Below are 27,082 nucleotides of genomic sequence, written 5' to 3' on the forward strand. Positions count from 1 at the left end.
CTTTAAAAAAAATTATAAGGTTTGCATATTCTGTTTGTTGATAATGCTTGTGTAGAGTAGAGAGGAAAAAGTGAGCATTGTTGATTTATTCAGTATTGGCTTGAGGGAGGAAAAAAAATCATGTTATATGAATAGAAAAGAAATTTTACAGGAAATCACTTTTTAAAGTGAAAATGAAGATCCTAAAATATGAAAATTTATGTTTGTTCATTAAGAAAATGGTAGTTTAGGTACGCTTGGGTGGCTCATTCTGTTGGGCGGCTGACCCTTGATTTTGGCTCAGGTCGAGATCTCACGGTTCTTGAATTCAAGTCCAGTATCGGGTTCTACACTGACAGTGTGGAGCCTGCTTGGGATTCTGTCTCTCTGTTTCTCTCTCTCAAAAATAAATAAACTTTTTTTCAATTAAAAAAAAGAAAAAACAGTAGTTTAGGGGTGCCTGGGTGATTCATTTGGTTAATAAGCATCTGGCGTTGGCTCAGGTTGTGATCTCATGGTTCATGAAGTGGAGCCCCACATGGGCTCTGCACTGACAGTGCAGAGCCTGCTTGGGATATTCTCTGTCTCTCTCTCTCTGCCCCTCCTCTACTTATTCTCTCTCTCTTTCAAAATAAATAAATAAACTTAAAAAAAAAAAGAAAATGGTAGTTTAAGTGGTAACAGAATGGAAGATGGAATATGGGGAAATAGGGTATTTGGAGTAGAAAATACTATAGAAAAATGACATTTTTAGTTAAAGTGGTGGAACATTCTGGTAGTGATAACAAGGAAAATAAGATTTTTGTTTGTTTGGTTTTCCCTCACTGAGACTCTGGGGAACAGAAACAAGAATTAATGTTTTACATTGTTTGGGTAGAATCAGTCATGGTAGATGATTTGCTCATTCATTCATAATATTCATTCATTCATTCTAATTGCATAGACAGGAATGTTGGAGAAAAGATTTATCTTTCAGCAGCTATTCTCCTGTTCAGAAACCAGCTCCATCTAGTCTTGGCTATTGTAATCAAGTCATAACCTAATTGGAATATAATTTCTTCTCTGTAAAAACTGAGGGTTATGCTGAATACTTTCACCAGTTTCTAAAATTCTATGCTTTTTATGTGAATTTTAGGTTAATCTCATAAAAACACATTCATTCCATTCATACCATTCTTGCCTAGCCCTCTTTATATTTATTCTCTGTTTTTTTTTGTACATAACATCTATGTCTTGGTACTGATTCCATTGGTTATTTATGTACTTGCTGTCTACCTCACTGGGCTGTAAGCTGTTTGAAAACAGAGACACAGGCCGCTTTAGTGTCTGTACCTATGCATACAAAATGGATTACTAGTGACAAAATTAAGTTTTTCTTCTTTTAGAAAATAAACTTTAGGGGCACCTAGGTGGCTAAGTCAGTTAAGTGTCCAATTTCAGCTCAGGTCATGATCTCATGGTTCGAGGGTTTGAGCCCTGTGTTGGGCTCTGTGCTGACAGATCAGAGCCTGGACATGCTTCAGATTCTGTGTCTCCCTCTCTCTCTCTGCTCATCCCCCACTCATGCTCTGTCTTTCTCTCTTTCAAAAATAAATAAACATTAAAAATTTTTTTTAAAGAAAATTAGCTTTAAAAAAATGTTTACTATATATATATATATTTTTAATTTTTCTTAAGTTTATTTATTTTTGAGACAGAGAGAAACAGAGCATGAACGGGGGAGGTTCAGAGAGAGAGGGAGACACAGAATCTGAAACAGGCTCCAGGCTCTGAGCTGTCAGCACAGAGCCCGACGCGGGGCTCAAACTCACGGACCGTGAGACCGTGACCTGAGCTGAAGTCGGACGCTCAACCGACTGAGCCACCCAGGCGCCCCATATATATTTTTGAGAGAGAGTGAGGAGAAGGGGCAGAGAGAGAGGGAGAGAGAAAATCTCTAGGTACCCCTAGAGAATAAACTTCTGAACTACCTTGTTGTAATGCAGGGTCTGTGCAGTTAGAAATAACACTGATGTTAGGAATTCCATCTATTTTATTTACTAGATTATTGTGCCTGGCACATAATTGACACTTCAGTTCTGTGTTTAATAAATATATGAATGGGGGCGCCTGGGTGGCGCAGTCGGTTAAGCGTCCGACTTCAGCCAGGTCACGATCTCGCGTTCCGTGAGTTCGAGCCCCGCGTCAGGCTCTGGGCTGATGGCTCAGAGCCTGGAGCCTGTTTCCGATTCTGTGTCTCCCTCTCTCTCTGCCCCTCCCCCGTTCATGCTCTGTCTTTCTCTGTCTCAAAAATAAATAAATGTTGAAAAAAATTAAAAAAATAAATAAATAAATAAATAAATAAATAAATAAATAAATAAATGAATGAATGAATGAATTGGGGCACCTGAGTGGCTCAGTTGTTTGGGCTTCTGACTTCAGCTCAGGTCATGATCTCATGGTCTGTGAGTATGAGCCCCATGTTGGGCTCTGTGCTCACAGCTCAGAACCTGGAGCCTGCTTTGGATTCTGTGTCTCCCTCTCTCTCATGTTCTGGCTCTCTCCCTTTCTCTCTCAAAAATAAGTAAACAATAAAAAATTAAAAAAATAAATATATAAATGAATGAGCAAATAATCATTTATTAAATGTCTTCAAGTTTAAAAACAATATGGAATGGGGGGCGGTGCCTAGGTGGCTTAGTCGGTTAAGCATCTAAGTCTTGATTCTGGCTCAGGTCATGATCTTAGTTTGTGGGTTGAGCCCTGAGTCGGGCTCTGTGCTGACAGCACACAACAACATCAACAACAACTATGGATAAAATAACATGTTAATTTCACTTATTTCTCTTCAATGATAGATTATTACATACATTGATAAGTGCATGGTTATTTTATCCCTCTTTTTTTTTTTTAATGTTTATTTGAGAGAGAGAGAGAGCAGGGGAGGGGCAGACAGAGAGGGAGAGAGAAAATCCCAAGCAGGCTCTGTGCTGACAGCAGGGCCCGATCCCAAGAACTGTGAGATCATGACCTGAACTGAAATCAAGAGTTGGACGCTTAACCCACTGAGCCACCCGGGTGCCCCCAAGGACATGGTTACTTTAGTTACAAAAAAGTGACTATAAAATATATGGTTATATAATATAGTTAACGCTTAAGCAGTGGAAGAGATCTGTATTCGTTACTGTTCTCATAAACATCAGCTAAATTTTAAGTGTGTATACATTACAATGTATGGCTCTGATAGCACATACTAGGCTGCAGATAATTTCTTTACCTTGCTTGAACTATGCACCTGGATATCTCTTCTCTCCCTTCCCCTCCCATTAATGCTTTCCTCACCCTGTTTGGGCTCTGAAACCCCATGCTAGAGACCCCTCCTTCCCCTCATCCCCATAGATGACCCTCCTCACCCAGCTAGGCTTCTGACACCCACCCCCTGGGTCCTTCTCATACTCACATCTTTGACTCTGTCTGAACTCCACAGTTCTTAAAGCTCTATTGAAAAAGTATTCTTATAAGATATTTGAAAATTGTAAATAAACCATAAATGTTTTACTCAATAATTTATGCCATAGATATGACATTGAATGTCTTATTTTTTCTAGGACAGACTTAAGTAATATCTTTTGAAAATAATATAAGTGAATTTAGAATGTAGATAACTAAAATAGTTAGTTGAATAGTATACTCCATTCTATATTTCACAAATCTTAAGTTATTTTGAAAATAATTGTGAAGTTTTTAGATGAAAAATAGTACTTACAAGAAAAAAATATGATGTATTAAAATGATTGTGGAATTCAAATTAGTTTTCTTAGGGGCACCTGGGTGGCTCAGTTGGTTAAGCATCCAGCTCTTGGTTTTGGCTCAGGTCATGATCTCACTGTTTTGTGGGTTTAAGCCCACATTGGGCTCTGTGCTGACAGTGCAGAGCCTGCTTGGGATATTCTCTCTCTCCCCCTCTCTCTGCCCCTTCCCCACTCATTCTCATTCTCTCTCTCTCTCTCTCTCAAAACAAATAAACTGAAAAAATTTAAAAACCCAAAAAACAATAATAAAATATAATCAGGAAGAAGTGATGTGATTAAGTAAATATGTGATAGCAAACTATTAATTGACTTAAACTGAGAGGAGAAAAATTTGTTAAAAAAGAGCATCACCTACTAGTTATTCTTGGACTTCATAATCTTTTAGAAACCAAATATCCAGTAGACCTGCAGCCAGTACATTTTTCCAGTGGACATGCCAAGTATGATGACTGTCAAGCCTGAAGTGTTTTTAACAGAATGAATGCTGTGTCTCTTCAATGCAGAACTATGTTGGCACATTGGAGGTGCCAGGCATTTTGTTTTAGAATATCTGACATGAAACCATAGCCTTGGGATTTATCAGCTTATTGAGATAGTTAATAGAGAGATGGAAGAGTGAGGCAATTCTCAAACCATTTGCAAGGACTTTTTGAAAGTTTTTTAACTCTTTCAGGTGCTATAGTAGCTTCATATTTAGAGTGTAAAAAAATAAGTAAAACTCAATTTTTTAAACAATGTACAGATGTTTATAATTACATTTTTCAGTATAATAGTGTTTGCATCTGATATCAAGGAGCATTATTATATATATAATGTATATATTATTATTATATATATAATGTATTTTATATATATATATATATAAAATGTGCGTTATATCATTAGTTTACTTTTTGTTAAATTTTAAAGCATTCCCAGCAGAAAGTATCCTCCTTTTTTCCACAAATATTTCCATTCATGGCTGCTTGTTTGACAGTTGAACAGAAGCATCTTATTTCCGGAGTCCCCCTTCCCCCCACCTTTTATCATTCATCTGTGCATGGAGTTAAGGTCTGTAGTATTAGTTGTGTACAACTTTTATTTATTTTGTTACTTACCTTAAAGTAAATAGGGTAGTTTTCAGAAAAGTCATAAAGTAAGTGGGCTCTCTGACAAATTTGGCCTTTACTTTCTGATCCAAAAGCAACGGAACATTACACGCTAGCCATCAGGTCAAGAAGGGTGAGGTTGAGGATACAAATTCCAGAAAAGGAATGATAACTTACAGAGTTCTTTTTAGCAGATCATCTTAGAGCAACTCTGAGGCTACATACTGTCCATGCATAATCTTAATTTTTATTGTATTTATTGATTTATTATATATTTTAGCAAAAGAACATCTATGAGCCCACCGTCCAGCCCTACTTATTTCTGTTCATCCTTTGTCCTGTCCTTTCTCCCCATCAAAGGAAACCATCGTTCATCATTCCTTTCCTTTGTTCTATCACATACGCTTTTTATTTTTTACTGTTGCACAATCTTCATATTCTTTATTGGTACAACCTACCTCAGGATTGTTTTGAAATTAAGTTAAGAAATGTATATGATAAGCTTTGCACAGTGCCTGACCCATCCCCAAATGGCACTTGTGTTATTAATGATCTTTTGTGGAGAGAGAACAAGAAAAGCATGCCTTTTCTCAGCTCTTTCCTATGTTTTATCTTCCTGAACACTTCCAGGGAAAGGTGAGAAAGTATGAGGGTTTGAAGTCTTTTCACCTTTTCATGGGACTGAGCAATTTACAGAATGAAGCAGTAGAGAATGGGATTTGGACTATCCCCGGTCAGGGAACTGAGGTCCCAACTGAGAAAAATAAATAAACAAACTGCACTGTTAAGTTTCCAATTTTTCCCTTCTCTTTCACACTGCTTTGTGCCCTTGGGACAGGATTTCTGTCTACTTTGAGTTTGATGCAGTATAGTGAAACTCCTGATAGCCAGTGCTGAAGAATAAAAGACCGAATTGACCTAGAAAATAATCAGTGACATAAATGGATCAGTTAGAGTTTACTGAATGATCAAGCAAACAAACCCCCCACCCAGCCCATTTTTACTGTTCACCTTCCCACCCAACATTGGGAAGCCTTGGTTTGTTTTCAATATCTGAAAATAATTTCAGTCCTCCATTTCTTCCTTCCCCCTGGTGGCCCTGTGATCTGCAATATTGCACCAACTCAAGACAAATTCTTGATCTTCTGAGCTTTTTTTCCAATTTCTGCCCAATTTCCTTTTTTCATACACTCATGTTAATAATTTCTATTAACAGAGTTATTTATTATATCACATCTGTCCTAATTCTACTACATGGATATATATTTTTTTTCCCAACGTTTATTTATTTTTGGGACAGAGAGAGACAGAGCATGAACGGGCGAGGGGCAGAGAGAGAGGGAGACACAGAATCGGAAACAGGCTCCAGGCTCTGAGCCATTAGCCCAGAGCCCGACGCGGGGCTCGAACTCACGGACCGCGAGATTGTGACCTGGCTGAAGTCGGACACTTAACCGACTGCGCCACCCAGGCGCCCCTACATGGATATTTAAGCAATGCACTTACCTGGGATTTTGGTCAACTAAAATTCATAATGTACCATTAAGTGAGTTGGTTGAACATTACTGCATAATTAGCAGCATTCATAGGAAAAATAGGTAAGACAACAGTCACCTCAAGCCTGGCTGACCAGGGAAAGAGTTCCTTAGACAACAGGGGTACCTGGCTGGCTTAGTTGATAGAACATACTACTCTTGATATCAGCATCATGAGTTCAAGCCCCACATTGGGTGTAGAGCTTACTTAAAATAAAATAAAAAATAACAATAAAAAAAAGAGGGGTGCCTGGGTAGCTCAGGTGGGTAGGCATCCAACTCTTGATTTCTGCGCTGGTCATGATCTCATGGTTGCTGAGTTTGAGCCCTGCATCAGGCTCTGTCCTGGCAGCACAGTGCCTGACTGGGATTCTCTCTCTCTCTCTTCTCTCTCTCTCTCTCTCTCTCTCTCTCTCTCTTTCTCTCTCTCTCTCTCCCCCTCCCCTGCTCATGCTCTGTCTCTCAAAGTAAAGAAGTAAAACATTTAAGAAAAAAAGTAAAATTATTTCTCAATTAAAAAAAAAAAGGGAAAGTGCCTTTAAGTAAAAAGAGCAGTTTTTACCAACTGTTACATTAATCCTAACTAAATTTCACTTTATTCCTTTGGGCAGGTTTTCCTGCCTTGCATGATCTGTGATGCATTATGACACACAATATATCCCTCTTAAGCCTGTGTCATTCATAAATTTGATATCTTTGCTTAGGCTGTTGATGTAGTAGCCACCTCCCTCCAGGTGAACCTGTACATTTTTGGGTACTTTTGCTTAGAGTCATCTGTTTTATTAAGTCTCCATTTCTTCATCTCGGTCATGAGAACTTGATAATATTTTCTTAAGATATTTTACTGAATTTAGGATAACTATACCTGTAGCATTTTCCTGATCCTCCAAAAGAAGACCCTTAAAAAGCAAATTAGATTAGCATTCAGCTTGGCCTTCATAATTTCACTTTTTACAAATAGAAGTTGTGTGAAGAGATATTTTTATCCATAAGGTTTATTAGGAACAGTGAGAGACATAGCTTGCTCTTATACAGTTTTCACTTGTGCTTGTTCTATTCCTCTTTCTCTTTTTTTTTTTGAAAATAGCTTTACTGGTGAATAATTTACATATCATGAAATTCACCCATTTAGAGTATACAAGATTTAATAGTGGTTAGTTTTTTTTTTAATTTTTAAAAAAAATTACTTATTTCTTTTGAGGGAGAGAAAGAGAGAGAGAGAGAGAACCATGCATAGCGGAGGGGCAGACAGAGAAGGAGAGAGAGAGAGAATCCCAAGCAGACTCCATGCTGTCAGTGCAGAGCCCACTGTGGGGCTCGAACTCACAAATTGTGAGATCGCTACCTGAGCCGAAACCAAGAGTCAGATGCTTAACTGACTGAGCCACCCAGGTGCCCCACCATAACCCAAATTTAGAACATTTTTACCATCCTAAAAAGAAAACTTGTGACCATTCTCTATTTCTCTTAAAAAAAAAATATCTAGAAGTGATTTTATTTTGTTTTCTAAGGAAGTCTTTCCTCAGGAAACTGCCTTTCCATCATGGATTTCCTATTCTCTTCCTTCATATTCTGTGTTTGTAAACCTAGAATTTCATTCCTTTCTTATCTAATTTAAAAGATAACACAAGAAAAATAGATGTGACGTCTTAACATGAGGCAGTTAGCACCAACTTAGGGCTATTTTTCATGGATTGTCAAGAATTCTTTCACTGGGCAGTGGATACTGTAAAACTGTAATTTGGATTGAATTTAGGAGCAAATGACAATAGCATTAACAGCATGATTCATAATATTTTAATATTATAAATCTTTTAATATTTTTATGTCTTATGGGAAGCAGATTTAAAAGTAAGGCCATTGTATATGGTTGGGTTGTACATTCATAGCTTGGAGGGAATTTCTTCAAGATAATGGGGTAAAAGAAAAGTTTAAATGAAGATTTAAGTCTTAGGTTGTTTGGAGTAGCAGAGCCAACCCAGTTATGTCTGAAATCATAGCTTGTGATGGTAATGACTGTATTAACTGCTTCTTCCCTTAGGTAGACATGATAAAACTTCTGACTTCTTTAATTTCCAAACACTTGTGTCAGTTAATCAGAAAATACCTTTGTTGAAGGAATGAGCCCATACTTCCCACACCTTCCATTTGTCCTTGCATGTTACTTTGTTTGTTTTGGGGGCTAGGTTGTGGGGAGGGCTAAGATATAGTAAGTTCTATAATTAGTTACTTTCCTGTGTGTTTTTATTAACATTGCTTTTATACCTCTAATATAGATTCAACTTTATATATACTTCTTTGGGAAGGGTAGTGTGTCTCATTCCACACGAGTTTGTTTTGTTTTGATTTATTTTAATAATTAGAGAAGTGGAGAAATAGTTCCAACTAGTGAAGTACTGGTGATGGGGCTATTAGTAGGACAGTTTTTTTTTCTTTTTTTTTTTTAATTTTTTTTTCAACGTTTTTTATTTTATTTTTAGGACAGAGAGAGACAGAGCATGAACGGGGGAGGGGCAAAGAGAGAGGGAGACACAGAATCAGAAACAGGCTCCAGGCTCTGAGCCATCAGCCCAGAGCCTGATGTGGGGCTCGAACTCACAGACCGCGAGATCGTGACCTGGCTGAAGTCGGACGCTTAACCGACTGCGCCACCCAGGCGCCCCCAGTGTTTTTTTTTTTCTTGATGTAAATATATTTTGGTAGATCTTTCTCTTTTCATCTAAATTCTTTTTATTTTCATATTGCTTTTAGTTTGAACAAAAAAACAAAAAAGGACTTGAGTATGCTTCTCTTTTAAGTATAAGTAACTGTCGTTTTCAACATGGATTTAGAAATAATTGTTTTAAAATCCATATCTGATGATAGTGCCATTTTTGTTTTACTTAGGTTCTCCCTGCTCTCCTCCCTATGTTATTTGAAAGATACGAATTATTTACTTAAGGCTTTTAGCAGCATTGTAACAAACAGAAAAATTTGAGTCAAGGCATATTATGTTCAGGCAAATACTGAACTTGCCAGATGTTTTAAAGATGAAAGTTTCAAGAGTTAGGTAATAGAGTTTTTCAAAAGAAAATTTTCAAGTTGACTCTTTACTATGAACGAAGATAACATTTAATAGTAAATCTTCTAATTTTAGCTTTCCTTCATAACATTCTTCCTGATCCCTATCCACGTCAAAATTAGGGCACATACTTCAAAGATTAATTAATTGGAAGGATCAAAGTATTCATGCATTCAGTGATCACTTAACTGAAAGTATTGTTTGTTATCAAGAATAAAATGTCCGTGGTGCTACCTTTGTTTTTTAATCACTTATGCAAATAAATTAATAATCTTTTTTATTTGTCGGAATCTTGGGTTTCTTGGAATACTAGGCAAGTCTCTTAAGTCCTGTTTCTCAGTTCTTTTGTAAATGGGCATATGATTCTAATTGGTCTTTTGAAATTCCTTCCAACATTGATTCTACTACCTTTACAGGGTATTTTGAGACTTATTCGTGCCCAAAACCATACAATAGTAACTATAAAAGAATATATATTTTTTAAGTTTTTATTTATTTATTTTGAGAGAGACACAGAGAGTGTGAGCAGGGGACAGGCAGAGAGAGAGAGGGTGAATCCCAAGCAGGCTCCATGCTGTCAGGGCAGAGCCCAATGTGGGGCTCAAACTCATGAAACTATAAAAGAATTTTTTTAATAGTAGATATAAATGTAATTTTATAGACAATGATTATAAAATACATCAAAAAGATATGGATTCTTTAGTCTGGGATGTAAAAGTAATCATAGTCTAGTCTAGGCATTTACGGTTTCTGATTTAAGAGTATCCTACTCTTGTGCCTTTCTGGAGTATAAATACAGAATAGAAATGACATTATTTCCTTGAGCTCTGACATTCCTTGTTTAGCTTTTTTGGGAGACAAAAATGCATTTTGAGAGTGAATTAAAATATTTGCTAAAAGGTGCTAAGAAGAACAAGACTAGACTAATGGTCTCACTGGTGAAGCCAATTTAAAGCTAATTATGAGTATGCTAAGTTACACTCTTATTACAAAGGAAGATAATGGACCATTTTGGGTTATTTGATATTTCTTATATTTTGTCTAATTTTGTCCAATTCTAAAATTTAATAAGTTTGGAGACCATCTTAAACATAAGGGATAAAGCCAAGAAGAAAACAGGGGACTGAACTAATGGAAAATTCATTCTTCAGTTCAGTAAAATTACATAATAAAAGAAAAATATTTGCTAATCTTTATGACAGTAATTATATGGATTTGTGTGTGTGTTCTCCTTATTAATTAATTTCATGCTCATTTGTTAGGTTATTGACTTATACTCTTTTAAATTTTTTTCTCCTTCCCCCTACAGAATCTGTCTATGATCTTCTCCCAAAGGAGTTACAGTTACCTCCATCTAGAGAAACATCTGTAGCATCAATGAGTCAGACAAGTGGTGGTGAGGCAGGCTCGCCTCCTCCAGCTGTAGTTGCTGCTGGTATGCATTTCATTTTACTTTATTAAAGAAAAGTAGTGTATTATCTGGCCAACATGAACAGTGCTGGCAAAGTCCATATCAAAAAGAGTGTGATTTGAGGGTTTGTTTTAGGAGGTTTTAAAACATATACTTTTAACCTTAAAATATTTCAGTATGCATTTCTTGATATAATTCTTCTTAAAATTTCACATTGGCACATCTGTTAGTGCCATTTCCTTTCTAGGAGCTTATCTTCAGCTATGGAAACAAATTTGAAGCTCTTTTGTTGACTGCTCATAAAAAGGTTACATACCAAGCTATGGATAGAAAATTACATTTGAGTCTCTATTTTAAACAATTATTTTTAAAAATTTGCTGAAAGGGAAAAATACTTGATTTTGTGTAACCTGAAAAAGGACTCTAGCACTCAAGTCTCTTTTCTGTTAGTAGCATGTTACTACAACCTTTTCCCTACATTTAAAAACATGTGACTTAAGACTTCTTTTAAATTCAGTTGAAAGTAATGGGAAATTTGAATGTAATTTTTATATAAAGGTATTTTGATATATCAGTGAAAAAGTATAGAAAGTAATGTTTGAAATTTATCAAGTTTATTTTTACTCAGCTCTCAAATCATACACTTTATAATTATATAAAATTGGTTCAATTTTTTATTGAACCAGAATAAAAGATTGACAGATAAGGTAATAAAAAAGTGTTGATTATTGATAAATTAATGAGTGCTTACAATAATACTAGATTGCCCAACTGTAATTCTTTTTTTAGTTGGGTTTTATAGATTGCAAAGTGTATTTGTTTTTTTAAAACAAAGGAAAAAAAATATATATATATTCTCTGAAGTTGTATCTATCGTTCTAAATAGAGGTTTCTTATCCAATGATACCTCTCATCTTTTAAAATGGTACTTAACATCCATCGCAGCATTGTTTTCAGTAAATTCATTTCATTTCAAAAAGAATGGTGAAGTGAAAGGTGATTTAAATGAGGATTTGGTACTATAATAGGACTTCATATATTTTTCTTGTATGCATTAACCAGTGTATCATTAACCTTGTGTACCAGTCTTTTCCCTGAGCTGTATATGGCAGTATGCAGCCTTTCTGGCTGAGGGCAGGAAAACTTTAAACATAGCAAGGAAACTTATCAGCCCTGCTTACTGTTCATGTGTTGCCAGACATTTTCTAACAGATTCTGTGGATTTAATTGTGAACTTTTTAACAATCAAATTGGTAAGATGACCTGGTTTTACATTATATGCACTGGGTTCTGGAATATTTTTTTCTGGAATTTAAAATTTTAAATATTGCTTAAAATTGTATCAGATGATAAAATATGAAAAAAGCTTGTAATGAAATATTTCACTTTAAATCCACAAGTAGAAATTGACTAACTGATTTCTTTTATATCTTTTGAGATTGTTTTTTATAGACTTGTTGAATCTATATAGAACTAAAAGTCTGTTTCTTCTGTGCTTTTTAACATCTGTTGACAGTAGATCCAGTTCCTTTTAAAAGCTGAAAAAATGTCAGTTAGGTTTGGAAAAGAACACTTCCTTTTAAATAATGCCAAACTCAGTTTCAAATTGTTATATATAAATATTGAAAGTTCTTGAATTTGAATCACTAATAGAATGTTGATCCTCCCTCCCTCCATATATTTCAGAAAATCCTATCCACATAAATTAAATTGAAAGGTATGAGTTGAAAAATCATAAAAATAAGAGAATTAACCGAAGGACATATTCTGAAGTAATAAATTCTTACTAGATTGAGAAGTTATTCACATTATAAAGATGATGAAGAGAGTAAGGGGGTGACATTGGCAGTTGTCTTATATTCACATACAGAAAGTTTCTGTGGTCTACAACCAAGTCATTTGTAACTTTTTTTTACATAACTTTACTTTAGTAACCAATATAATATTATTCTAGGATTCTGTCTTATTGGTAAAATAGTTTTTGTCATATAACATTATAGGTAAGAGAGTTTATATTACAGAGTAATTATTGTAGGGAAATCAGTTAGTGTATATCATTATAGGGTTGCTTTTTTATTTAACATATTAATATCTTTAGTGACATAACTGTCAAAGAGAAGGATTTGGAGTAAATTACCAGTTACTCAGTGTTTCCTGACCAAAAGACTTGACATCTAGGGAAAGGCACATTAATTTAGACTTCTGTGAGTTTTTTTTAAATCTATACATTTGCTGTTTAAATATGAAATGCATAAAAATGATGACTCTTGATGTAGTTAATTCTTCAGAGTTTTGAAGGAGCCGGATTGGCTGCTATCAGGTATGAGGGCCTGGTGGGAACAGACTTCTAGTTCTGCCATAAAGGTTTGTGTTTCACAAGTTCTAAATCAATTTAAATTTTAAAATTTAGAGGCTGGGCATGTAGGTGTTCATGTACTTTTTTTTATTACTTAATTATTAAAAATGTGTTTCTCAGATTCGCCAATCTAGATTTTTTCCCTTTATATATTACTGAGGGAATGAGTAAAATTGGTGCTGCTAATCCACAATCCAGAATATTGGGTAAAAAAGTATCTCTTAAAATTTTTCTGCTTGTATGCTATTCACACTTTTACATACTCCCATCAGTAAATTCTTTTTATCTGGTAAGTTTCAGAGTTGGGGCTGGGAGAAAGAGAGATTACTTCTACACCTCCTCTCCTCTTCATGGGCCAAGTGTCAGAATCTGGGAGGTGTAGTTGAGAGTCGCCAGTCTTCAAATTGTACTCCTCACTTTTTAAAGATCTCTGCTTTTGTCCCACTAGAACGGTAGTTGAGAGTTCAAGGTTCAATATGTGAATGAATAAGTTTTAGAAATACAGACCTTCTGAACATTATTATAAGTTCTTAGTAGTTAAGACGGGCCATTTTCCTAACACAAAAAAAGTTATCCAAATGAATTAATGGCATTTTTGGCAAAATAAGGAATTGCTCAAGAAATGCAAATTGTGAAAGAATTCTTTTTGTTGTTTGGGTTTTTTTTGTGGGGTGGGGGGAATCCTATAGTATAGGTTATAAAGAACTAAAATGCAAGTATTATTTTAGAAAACTAAAACAGTGACACCAGAGTTGAGGGAGTTTTTGCAAAAAGATATGGCAGGCAATTTTCTTAAATAACAGCTTTGTTGATATATAACTCATATACCAATCAAGTATTTTTTTTAACCTACTTACATGTTTATAATTTTTAATCCTTAGATTTACTTAATTAAAATAGGAAGTCTTTCACAGAAGTGAACAATAAACTTTAATCTTCATTTTAAGAAATTAGATTGTTTTCTTTTTCTATCCCAGACTCTTTTTCTTCATTTTGGTATATGGCATTATGTTTATTAGTTTATATCAAAATAAGATTTTGCTAAGGTAACTGTTTAAGGTTTCTTTATAATTTTTATTCTAATTCATGAGATAAACAATGAATAATTAATCAAACCATAGGTTTTATAATTCAGCCAGAGAATCTTAAGAATAATTGGTGATTCTTTTGTTATTTGTTTTTGTAAAATTGTTACTTTCAGTAATTATATATTAATACTTCTAGAAGTAATACAGTCTCAAGACACTTTTTAGCATGTGTAGGTATACCAGCAGATTAGGCATGTAAATAGAAATGTCTGTTGACTATCTCTACTAGTTAGATGACTACAGGTTTTTAAAATGGCTGTAATTTTAGTTAATAACTGTACTTGAAGTGATCCATCTAATAAACTTTTCTGTTGGAAGAGAGAGACTTATTAAATAGTGCTTTGAATTTTGTGCTATAGCAGTTAATAAATCACAAGTATCTAACAGGTATTTGCTATACTGAAAGAACCTAATTGAGTGCTATTTATATTAGAGGAGAGGACACCAGAGAGCTAAATGAAAGTCCTGTAATCAAAGAAGGACAACCATGTTTCAATTTGTTTCAGACATCTTAATCACCTAATAAAATCATAGAATTTCTAAACCATCGATAACAACAGACTGTATAAAAAAATGAATTAAAGAAACTGTAAGTTACCATTTTTGAGTTCCTACTATGTAAGAGGAATTGTGGTAGACAATTTGCATCATCATCATATCTCAATGCTTCCAGGCACAAGCTACCTCTCTTCTTTCCTGCTGGGATCTAAGTTCTTTTCTTCTTGCTACTGCACTTCAGAGAATTGTGTGCTGTTATTTCACTTAAGGAAACTGTAGTTCCTGGACTAAGCAGTGTGTAGGATATTGAATTGGAAAAGCCATACTCCCCTTTAACTCTGCAAGTTTCAAGATCTACAAAATGGGAATACGGGGGTACCCGGATAGCTCAGTCACTTGAGCATTGGACTCTTGATTTCGGCTCAGATCATGATCCTGGGGTTGTCGGATTGAGCCCCACCTCTGGCTCTGCATGGATTGTGGATCCTGCTTAAGATTCTCTCTCTTTCCCTCCACCCCTTTCCCCTGCTTGCGCACGCTCACTCTCTCAAATTAAAAAAAAAAAAAAAAAAAGAAAAAATGGGAATATGATTTCTAGAAGAATATTAAGTTTTAATAAAAGTGATTCACAACTTATTTACTATGTTAGAAAGTATTTATAGTTATATAATTTGCATTTTCTTGAGTTGAATAAATTTTGAGAGCCAGTTTGTCTTTGATTGCTGTCCTAGGTTAACTAGGTAAACATATTTCAGAGTTTTGGCCATGTATTTAGTATACTATTCCTAAAATTAAACTCAAAACTCATTACCTGGAAAGATGATTCACCTATGTAACCTATATATTGATGTGGTGAGCTAAAGTATGAGTTAATTGGGGCGCCTGGGTGGCGCAGTCGGTTAAGCGTCCGACTTCAGCCAGGTCACGATCTCGCGGTCCGTGAGTTCGAGCCCCGCGTCGGGCTCTGGGCTGATGGCTCAGAGCCTGGAGCCTGTTTCCGATTCTGTGTCTCCCTCACTCTCTGCCCCTCCCCCGTTCATGCTCTGTCTCTCTCTGTCCCAAAAATAAATAAACGTTGAAAAAAAAAATTAAAAAAAAAATAAAGTATGAGTTAATCTTGGTTGTTCCATATGGCCATTTCTACTTTTTCTAGAAAACAGGACCACCTCAGAAGGAAGTCAGATTCTAGTTACAAACATGTTGCAAGTACGTTTAAAAACTCTACTCCTCTTGGGGCACCTGGGTGGCTCAGTTGGTTAAGCAGCCGACTTCAGTTCAGGTCGTGATCTTGCAGTTCGTGGATTCAAACCCTGCATCTGGCTCTGAACTGACAGCAATGTGGAGCTTGCTTTGGATTCTGTATCTCCCGCTCTCTCTGCCCCTCCCTCTGTATCTCTGCCCCTCCCCCACTCCTGCTCTTTTGTCTCTCAAAATTAGATAAACATTAACAATTTTTTTAATAAAAAATAAAAACTCTACTCCTTATTCTTTTTATTGTAATTATATAGTAAATCTAAATGCATACATTTATACATACAGAAATATATATGTATGTGTATATAGACTTATGTTAACATCTGCGCTATTTTTTTTTAATTTTTTTTTTCAACGTTTATTTATTTTTGGGACAGAGAGAGACAGAGCATGAACAGGGGAGGGGCAGAGAGAGAGGGAGACACAGAATCGGAAACAGGCTCCAGGCTCCGAGCCATCAGCCCAGAGCCTGACGCGGGGCTCGAACTCACGGACCGCGAGATGGTGACCTGGTTGAAGTCGGACGCTTAACCGACTGCGCCACCCAGGCGCCCCAACGCTATTAAAATGAAAAGCATAAACAAACTTGGGCCATAATGGTTAATTCAGAAACAAGTACTAATTCAAGAGGCTAACTGTATTATGAATTATCGTTGACAAAAAGTACACACAACTTGTTGTTGATTTATTCCTCAAATGTCCGCTTATAATTTTTAGCAACAACTTTATAAATAACTGCGATTTATTCTGTTTCTGTTAGAAAAAGCACATTTTTATATTACCTGAGTCTGTAGATTAGCATTTTAAAACTGCTCACAGATTTTCAACCTTTCATAGACAAAATACATACACAAAATAGACACCATTTCTATCTGTATGTATTTTACACAATTTCACATTAACAAAGCAATGCACAGAAGTGGACTTACTTTCTTATATCACCAATAAGATTGATGATATCATAAGTAAAAGGTGTTACCATACTAATTGCCATAAGTAATTGTTTTATAACAATTAGTTATGTAAATATACAAATAAAGTTATATAAATAGTACTCCAGCTGGGGCAGGAGTGAGGAAAAGGGATTAGGGTAGGATACAACAAGAGATTTCATCTGTTTCTGTTACTTTTCTTCTCTTAAACATAAAATCATATGTAGTAAATGTTAGCATTTGTTAAAATATGAGCAAAGGAAACATAAGTATTAATTTTAAATATTTCATATTTTAAGAAACACCATTTAGCAGTTGATTAAAGTAAGTCAAAATGAGGTGCCTGGGTGGCTCTGTCAGTTAAGCGTCTGATTCTTGGTTTCAGCTCACATCATGATCTCACAGTTCACAGGTTTGAGCCCCGCATCGGGCTCCACACTGACAGTATGGAACATGTTTGGGATTCTTTATCTCTTCCTCTCTCTCTGCCTCTCCCCCACTTACACATACTCTCTCTCTCCCTCCCTCTCTCTCTCTCTCTCTCTCTCAAAATAAATAAATTGTAAAAAGGTAGAAATTAGTTTTTAAAAAGTTTAAAAAAAGTAAGTCAAAATGTCCAATCAACTATGTTTTTAAAAAGTAATAAAGGTGGGGCACCTGGATGGCTCAGTTGGTTAAGTTTTCGACTCGATTTCAGCTCGGGTCATGATCTCATGGTTCGTGAGTTCGAGCCCCGCACTGGCTCTGTGCTGATAGCCTGAAGCCTGCTTGGGATTCTCTGTCTCCCTCTCTCTGCCCCTGCCCAGCTCTCTCTCATGCATGTGCTCTTCTCTCTGTCAAAATAAATATATAAACATTTAGAAAGGTAATAAAGGTATGAGCTATATAGGACGCTTGGTGAACTTATTTTTGGCATAAGTGAGGGTACCTTATCTTTCATTCATAAATGCAAGTAGATGTCCATCAGTAGTATTTATTTAGCCCACTGAGGTAAAACTCATTCCCCCCATGTCATTCCTTCATGAAAAGGTGTTACTGTCAATTAAATTTAGTCAGAAAATAAATGAGAAAGCACCTCAAAGTGCCAGGACTATACAGGCATATTCTAGATATCACTCACACACACATGCACACACACACATATTATAATATGGATTTTGGAATCTTAAGGATCTAATTTGAATCTCATTACTATCATTTCTATCATATAGACAATTTTGTGGAAGTTAAATAAATTTGTAATATTGCCCCTGTGAATAGACATTGATACCAACTTTTTCTTAAGGTTATTAGGAGTATAAATATGTAAAATGCTTAACATTACCTAACAATTAGTGATCATTCAGTAAACATTGACTTTTCTCCCACATGTGTATCATGTGTTCATTTGTATAATGTGTATCATGTGTTCATTTGTTCATGTGTTCACTTGTTAATAAGGTTTTAAAAAATAGATCTTATTTTTATAGAAATAAGGTTTTTAAACTTATTTTGCTTTTTTCTTTCCATTCTCATCCAGTCTGTGTTTTACCTTATTTTGAATTTTTGCCTGTCAGCCAAGATAGAGCCGCTTTTGGGGCATGGTATTTACATTCTGACTTATTCTTTCATGTTGACACTTTCTCAATAGGAGCCCTTGTCTATAAAACAGACATTGATAGAATATGATGAGTCATAGGGAGAACAGACATTTCCCAAAGGGATGTTCTGAAAGGTGACTATTTAAGAGTTCTTCCTCGAATTCTCTTCCTTTTTTTTTTTTTTTTTTAAGTGAAGTGATACATTTGCATGATCGGGTATCAAAACTGCTGGTAGGCTAATGTATGACTTACCTTCTATTTTTTGCTTAGACACTTTGTTTTGTCTGCAGTTGAATCCAGTATCTACTCTAATACAGACCCAGATGTAAAATCTGATTAATTATATTACAAGATTTTAATGATACAAATACTATTTTCTTTCCCCTTTTTGATCTCCTAGTCTAAAACAAAGAAATGTGAAGACATTGGACTAGAGTTGGCAGGAGTACCTTTATTATTTAATCTAAATAAAGTGTATTATATGATGAAGCATTGAGGTGACCTTCAAATAGCATCCTTCAGACTTGTTCTTTTTAATTCTTATCTAAATTAATATAGTGATAATCTCTGTTTTTGTCTTAACATTCCCTTTCAAGTAGTAAAATGATTGTCTTTTTTTTTTTCCCCTGTACTTCTTGGAGTTTTTGACATTGTGATAAATATAGTTATCACCTAGTGTAAGTACTCCCTTTTGTGTTTAATCTACTTGAGGTAAAGGATTTGTTCTGGGCTTTAGTCTCTTCATCCAGTATTGACCAGTGATGCTGCCCAGTAGTACTGAAATCACTGGATCATAGAAAGCATCTTTCTTTTCCAATAGGAAATGATTTAAAAAAAATTGCAGGGGCGCCTGGTGACTCAGTGACACGTCCAACTCTTGGTTTCGGTTCAGGTTGTGATTTTATGGTTCGTGAGTTCAAGCCCCAGGTTGGGCTCTGCACTGACAGCGAGGAGTCTGCTTGGGGTTCTCTCTCTCTCGTCTCAAAATAAATAAATAAACTTAAAAAAATTTTTTTAATAAAAAACAAAAAAACCTCCACCAAATTGCATAATATATACCTAGTACATGTCTTACACCATGCTTAGATATATTTAAAATATTGCTATAGGGGCACCTGGGTGGCGCAGTCGGTTAAGCATCCGACTTCAGCCAGGTCACGATCTCGCGGTCCGTGAGTTCGAGCCCCGCGTCGGGCTCTGGGCTGATGGCTCGGAGCCTGGAGCCTGTTTCCGATTCTGTGTCTACCTCTCTCTCTGCCGCTCCCCCGTTCATGCTCTGTCTCTCTCTGTCCCAAAAATAAATAAAAAAAAACGTTGAAAAAAAATTTAAAAAAATAAAATAAAATAAAATAAAATATTGCTATAAATGTCAGGACACTTACAATTTTTCTAAACATTTTATTTTTCAGGAAACATTCTTTAATAAATATTTTGTGAATATATTAATGTCACTCTGTCAAGGTAAAAATAATTATTTTAGGAGAATTTAGATTAAAAATAGAATAATTATTGTGTAGTATTAGAACCCTGACTGGCAATTCCTTGGCCTGGGGAAGAAAAAGATGGTTTCCAGTAAATCAGTAACAAACATTTCAGCTTCAGCAACAGTGCTAATTATTTTTTAAAATAGAGCCTCTAGGATCAAAAATTTATGTAGTTTAAAAGTGAAAATTGGTAACTTTTTTTTAGGGGTATAAAGAAGTATGTGAAAGTTGGCCTGAGAAATGAAAAGATTCTTTTTCTGCTAAAATACAGATTATGTCTTTCTGCTTGAGTGTATTGGTCAGAGCATATTCTCTTCTACTCTATAAGAGAATTTGGGTAAAGGCACAGCCTAAAAACATCTGAGAAAGAGAGCATTCTGGCTTATGGATTAGATTGCATTAGTAAACAGGAAAACAAATTGGTGAATATGAGTTAACAAAAATTTTGGATAAGAAATTTTTCCACATGGCATTTATTTGGATGTTGATAATTTAATTTTTTTTAAAGTTTGTTTTAAAACATTGCTTATTGTGGCATGTAAACTTATGTTGGGTGGGAAAAGTACAAATGGGAAATTGAAATTGTTAAACATGTAAATTAAATGATCAACCCTACAATTTTTGTTTTTTGCTTTTGCTTTTGGTAAAGTAATCTGGATTGCTTATTTTATATGCTGGGATGCTAGTTGTTTTTTCTATTAATACACTTAACTTGCATTCTAGCTTCGCCATTCAGAGACAGGCATCGTGTGGTGGGTTGTGTGACAGTGTCTGTCAATAGTGAAGACAAATAGTGCCAGAGACACTTAACCCATCCAATCTCACCCAGGGTATAGGTCGGTCTCGTTTTCAGACTTCTTCATAAGTCTTTTTTTCTTTCTTTCTTTCTTCCTTCCTTCCTTTCTTTTTTTTTTTTGTTTCTAAATAGTGGATTGATACTGATTGAAACTAAAAACTCTTTGTAAAGTTTTAAACTTTACATTAATACTATAAGAAGAAGAAGAAGAAAAGTAGAAAACGAAGGTTGGCATGTAAGGTGTTGACAAAGCAGGTTTGCAGCCACTTTGTGTGTTCTAGATTTTTCAATCCCTTAGCAACATGAATCTTGGCCTTATAATTTTTTTCTCTTGATATCTTTCTTCTTTGATCTGAAATTTTGTCCTTGTATCTGGTGACTTTTATCAGGCAAGATGTTTAGATTTGAAGTCTTTGTTACCAGAAAGAAAAATGAAATACTTAAAAAGGATAACTAAGGTTGAACAATAAGTGTTTTAGACCAGAAATATCTGGATTGTTTTTTAAGATTATTTTCTGAACAGTCAGTGGTTTACTCCTTCTCCGTTCCACTATTGGTTCACTTAAGCACACTTGCAAAATTTTATGGCTTTAGTTTTCATGACATTTTTAGGCAGCTCAACTGATTTTGCCTGGATGTTGGAAAGTTATAAAATATATGTGCATATTTAAATGCTAAGGATCACATTTTCATCTTGGAAGCTCAGTTAAATGTCATTTCTGTCACATCTTTTAAATTAGTGAAGGGTATTTGTTTCTTTTAGGGACTTTAAAGAATGTTTCCAATTTCAAAGCTTTCTATAAAAGTGTAGTTAGTTCCATATAAAGTGTCATGTCTTTTTTTATGGTATTTTAAGCACTAAAATGATACAGTAATTAAAATAATTTCTAGTTCACAAATCTACAACTAATAGTTCTTAATTTCAAAACTTAGTTTAAGCAAGGAATATATAAAATCTACACGAGTTTCTATATGTGGTAGCATTTAAAAGTCCCATTTTCATCTTTCTCATCAAACTAATAATACTTATAAATTCTAGGGTATCTGGGAAGGCATTATCTGCCACTCTTTTTATCCCAGCTACTTTGAATACTCATAGTGAACCTTAATGATTCCATTGGTTCTTAAAAGCATATAAGAATATACAATTTCAGCTCACCATCATTACTGGCATTTGGTCTGGTAATTGGCTCATGCTAATAATAGAATTGTTAGATGTAGACATAGAACACTATGTATGTGATAACTTCACTTACACATTTTAGAATTAATCTGTTGTTCTGAGATTGTAAATGCCTTTTAGTAAATGTAGAAGTGGGTTTTCCCTTTGCTTTACCATGCTCTCTAGTCACATAAAATGTTATAGAAAAATAAAATTCCCCTAGATTCAAAGATAATTTTTTCATAAAAGAAAAAAAACGAATAATAAAAATTTATTCATGTGTTACTTAGGTAAGAGAATAAGTTTAAGAAAAAAATTTAAAAACTTACAACTTTACGAAGGATTGGTAAGGGATTTAAAGAACAAATAAAATTATAAAGGCATACAATAGAAATACATTATGACTATTCTGCTTAGTGAGAAAATAAAACCAGTTAATAAAATTTTTTATGTTGGAATTTTTTATTTTTAATATGTAGCAATGAAACATTGTACATTCCTAACAGATAAAAATGGAGACTCAAAACCAAAAAAGAAGGGAGAGGTAATTAGCATATTTTGTTTATAACAACTTAAAAAAGAATATATAGATGAGGCAGGATTACATTAGCATTTTAGTTCTACAGAATGTCAATTAAGCTGTTTCTTGACATTTAATGATTTAGTAACTGAAAAGTCTTTGTAGATATTTTAAGTACATTTACAGTATTCCCAGGAATGTTTTTTAGTGCTTTTCTGGGACTGCTTGGAAATGAGAAATTTGTGTTTAGAAATCTAAAGTGTTTTTAATATCACTTATGCATTTTTAATAGATAATATTAAGGATTTTTTATTCTTAGTTTATGGATTGATACACAAGTAGATAATAGGGCTTATATATAGTTTCACGGAAGAGTTATTAGCACTGGGGCACACGTGGCTGTCTCAGTCGTTGGAGCATGCAACTCTTGATCTCGGGGTTGTGAGTTCGAGCCCCATATTGGAGGTAGAGATTACTTAAAAGTAAAATCTTAAAAAAAAAAAAAAAAAGGATAGTTATTAGCACACTCTCTGTAGAAATAGCGAATAGTTACCTCTAAACTCTTAAGTTACTTCTAAACCCTTCCCTGGTATCAGGTAATGCCTTTATAGTAATAATATAAACACTGAGTAGTACATCCTTTTTTTTAAAACCTGATGTGTTTATCATGGGCACATTGGTACATTTGTTGGCCAATATAATTTTAGTATACTTCAACATATGTATCAAATATTGGCTTCCAATTAATTTAATAAAAAAGTTGAATTTTTACAGGTCTTGATCTCAGGGTCCTGAGTTCAAGCCGAATTTTGGGCTCCACGCTGGATGTGGCACCTACTCAAAGAAAAAAAAAGTTGAATTTTTACTACATGCAAAACACTATGTTAGATTATTGGGAGGGTCTAAGAAAGATGTCTATGTTCTCAAGAGGCCCATATTGAGGCCCATATTTCTCCACTTCACCCCTTCATTTGGCAACATTATTACACTTAGGTGATCCTTGCTAACCAGAATGTAACATCTTTATGTGAAGATTTTATACACCATTATCATGATCATCAAAGTAACACTGATATTGTTATAAAGAGTTTTATAGTTTAAAAAAATTGCCTTGTTAGAGTCTTAAAATGAGTAGAATCTTTGTAATTTAGACTCAAACTGAGATAGCTTTAAAAAGTAATACTATTTTTAAATTAGAGAATGCTTACTGCTGTCTTGTGACAGAGTTTATGTTTTCAGTTTCATAGTTCTGTGCTAATGAACTTTTTTATTTAATAAGTATGTCCAGGAAACTGCAGGTAAAACATAAAAATTGTATGTTAGGTGCCCAAGGAAAATGTATAGAATATTTTAATTTATGTAGGGTATGAGATCACAGTTTGGCATACCTGTCCCAGAACAGACGTTTATGTATGATTATATCATTTGGGTTTTATAACCATGACTGTTTTGATAAGATTTGCAAGATAAAATCATATATACCTGTAGAGCAATGCTAGGTAATGTCTTGCATATTAAATTCATAAATATCATATGACTTGCTTTTGAGTTCATGATTGCTTTTCACCAGTACTTTCCATCTGTCATGGACAGGGATCCCTGAGATGTTCATATTCTGCATTCTCATGTGCATGGTACTTAGATTCAAAGAGGGGTGGTGGCGGGCGGTGGGGGGAAGCTTCGTAGAAATACACATTCACAGCATTCATGCTGCATGTTTTGTGTGTTCCACTGCAAATACTGCATGCTGCCTACTTTTATTTCTCTGAAGATGAAGAACAGAGGCTTATACACACACACACATTTAGTTTCAATTTTGCCAATAGTTGGAACAGATGGAGGAATGTTATACATAATACCTTTTCTATTTTTTAATGATTTTTATAGTATTTTTCAAAAAAAAAAACAAGAAAAAATACTTGTTAATTTAAACCCAAAGTGGCTACAAATCAGCTCCTAAACTATCACTGACATTAGCATCTAGATTTTGTAGTTTTTACAAATCTTTTAAAGTATTTATTTACTAAGAAAACATTGCATTAATGCATGATACAAAATTGATAAATTTTCTTTAAATTGGAATGCAGTTTAAAGTGACTGAATTTTCCAATTTCAGCTACTGCATTTGACAAGGATACAAACTGGAAAATGGAACTGGTATCATCTAATTGCTCTAGGTTCTTTGACTTATGGTAGTTGGGAAAAATATTACCATGTGGCATTATGTAGATTATATCATTAATGGCTAATATTAATTACTGTGCTCTTCAGCTTTGACAGCAGTGAAAAATTATGGGTGAATTTAGCGATTTCAAATAATTTAAGTGTTCTGGTACATGTTTTTAAGAATGATCTTTGGCACTTGGCTTTTGATTATCTGAACATTGGCATTCTTAACATTTCACTCTGTACATTGTAATTAATAAGAATGTTGCAATTCCAATAACTGCCCATCACAGTTTTAAGTTTTATCCTACCACTTTAGCACAGTGGCATACTTGGCTATAGATAAAAACTAATTTTAGCTTTAAACATATATTTTAGTTCTCCGTATTAAATTAAATGTTATTATGTATTTTTAGTTTTGTGTGTGTATGATTATCAACCTTTCTATATCTTATACAAGATCAAACGGTATTTCTAAAATTTTAGAACTAAAAATGTCCAACCTTAACGTTATTAGTATGCCTCTGAGGCTGTGCTGTTAAGGGTTAAAGTAGTATTATTTTTCAACAAGCTGTTCTGCCAGTTGCCACCCATTTTGAAAAGGTCTATTTAAATCTTTTTTGCTACACGTAATAAATAAATGGCTTTTACAAAAAACCTTCCCCAGGACTAGAATTTTTTTTTGCTTAAACCCCTTTTTTGTTAGACTTCGGTCAATAAAAGTTACTGTTACTCATATTAAGAAATTCCCTAAATGGTTAAAATCAAGCAGGCCCTTTAAAGAGAGGGGTATTGGATAGTGGTAACCAATTGCTGAGTGTGTAATTAAGGATGTTGTAAGAAATATCCATCCAGTAATCAGTCCTTACTCTGCTTTTCATTCTGCCATAAAGGATGGATTTATTTATTTTAGAGATCATGGTTTTGAACTGCCATTTCTAACTTCTGGATACCCTCAGTGGTTAACTTCCTTATTTTCCACAGCCCAGCATATTCCAAATCAAACTTTTTTCACTCTAATTCTAGATTTTACAATAATCATAGTGATGGTACCAGTTCCATTTTGCCTCCAATTCAGTTGATTATATATTTTTTCTATTTATTTCTCATTTTATAATTGATATCTGGAATAATCAGCAGCTCTTTTCTCATTTATTTTCTCATATTTTTATTCCAGGATTTGCCTCTGAAGCAGGGAGTGTCTGCATTAAAAATGACCTGTAGTTCTCTGCTTCATAGGTTAGAAACTTATTTTAATATTTTGTGGCTAAGCACAGTCCCACTTTTCAAATTCTATAATAAATTATTTAATTGGCATTGAATGTGGACCACAAGCTTATATTTCATATTGGGGTTTTCTTTATTATTTTAAATGATTAAAATTCAACAGAATATCCAGCTGAGGCAATAAAAGCTTTATTCTTGCTTTACAGCTTTAAACATTAAATTAGATTTTTTAAAATCTATCAATTCTAACAAGTAAAATATTGCTATTTGGGCATTTTTTAAAATTGCGTTTTTTAGGCTTTGTATTGCTTGAAGCATTTATATTCTAAAACTTAACCAAATTCCAACTATTCATTTTGGGGAAAAACAATCAGTTCACAAATCACATTTTCAATGGGACTGCTAGCCAGCATAGGTGAAAACATGTATAGTGTATTTACTCTTAAATTGTACACCGCAGATGCTTCTTCAGCTCCCTCCTCTTCCTCCATGGGCGGTGCTTGCAGCTCCTTTACCACCTCTTCCAGCCCTACCATTTATTCTACCTCAGTCACCGACAGCAAGGCTATGCAAGTGGAGAGCTGCTCCTCAGCCTTGGGGGTAAGTAACAGAGGGGTAAGTGAAAAGCAGTTAACCAGTAACACAGTTCAGCAGCATCCATCAACACCGAAGAGGCACACAGTCTTGTACATCTCACCACCACCTGAGGACTTGCTGGATAACAGTCGGATGTCCTGCCAGGATGAGGGGTGTGGATTGGAATCAGAGCAAAGCTGCAGTATGTGGATGGAGGATTCCCCCTCCAACTTCAGTAACATGAGCACCAGTTCCTACAATGATAACACTGAGGTACCTCGTAAATCACGAAAACGAAATCCAAAGCAGAGGCCGGGGGTCAAACGACGAGATTGTGAAGAATCTAATATGGATATATTTGATGCCGACAGTGCCAAAGCACCTCACTATGTGCTTTCTCAGCTTACCACGGACAACAAAGGCAACTCAAAAGCAGGAAATGGGTTGGTATTCACATTTTTTAAAGTTTTATCACCATTGTGCAAAACAAGCAAGAAAAATAAATCATTCCCCACTTTTTGTAATTGCTCAGCTTAAGTTTGAATATAAAAGCAAATACTGATTTTTATCATTGAAAT

At 34.7% G+C, this 27,082-nt stretch overlaps 1 protein-coding gene across 11 annotated transcripts in view; it reads left to right on the top strand.

Annotated features, from left to right (window-relative positions):
• NFAT5 (nuclear factor of activated T cells 5) overlaps nucleotides 1-27,082 on the top strand; it is a 119,926-nt gene that overhangs the window by 35,141 nt on the left and 57,703 nt on the right. For 5 of the 11 annotated variants that reach the window (XM_040442951.1, XM_040442947.1, XM_040442948.1 and 2 more), the window contains 2 exons: nucleotides 10,764-10,889; nucleotides 26,389-26,947. In XM_040442951.1, the coding sequence (XP_040298885.1) occupies nucleotides 10,764-10,889; nucleotides 26,389-26,947 (685 nt within the window). Of the gene's footprint in view, nucleotides 1-10,763; nucleotides 10,890-20,780; nucleotides 20,894-25,878; nucleotides 25,941-26,388; nucleotides 26,948-27,082 lie in introns of those variants that run through there. The other 6 variants (XM_040442954.1, XM_040442957.1, XM_040442953.1 and 3 more) reach the window with 5 other exon arrangements.

This window comes from Herpailurus yagouaroundi, unplaced genomic scaffold (assembly GCF_014898765.1).
Source record: "Herpailurus yagouaroundi ecotype Mexico unplaced genomic scaffold, PumYag 190, whole genome shotgun sequence".
Classification (NCBI taxonomy): domain Eukaryota; kingdom Metazoa; phylum Chordata; class Mammalia; order Carnivora; family Felidae; genus Herpailurus; species Herpailurus yagouaroundi.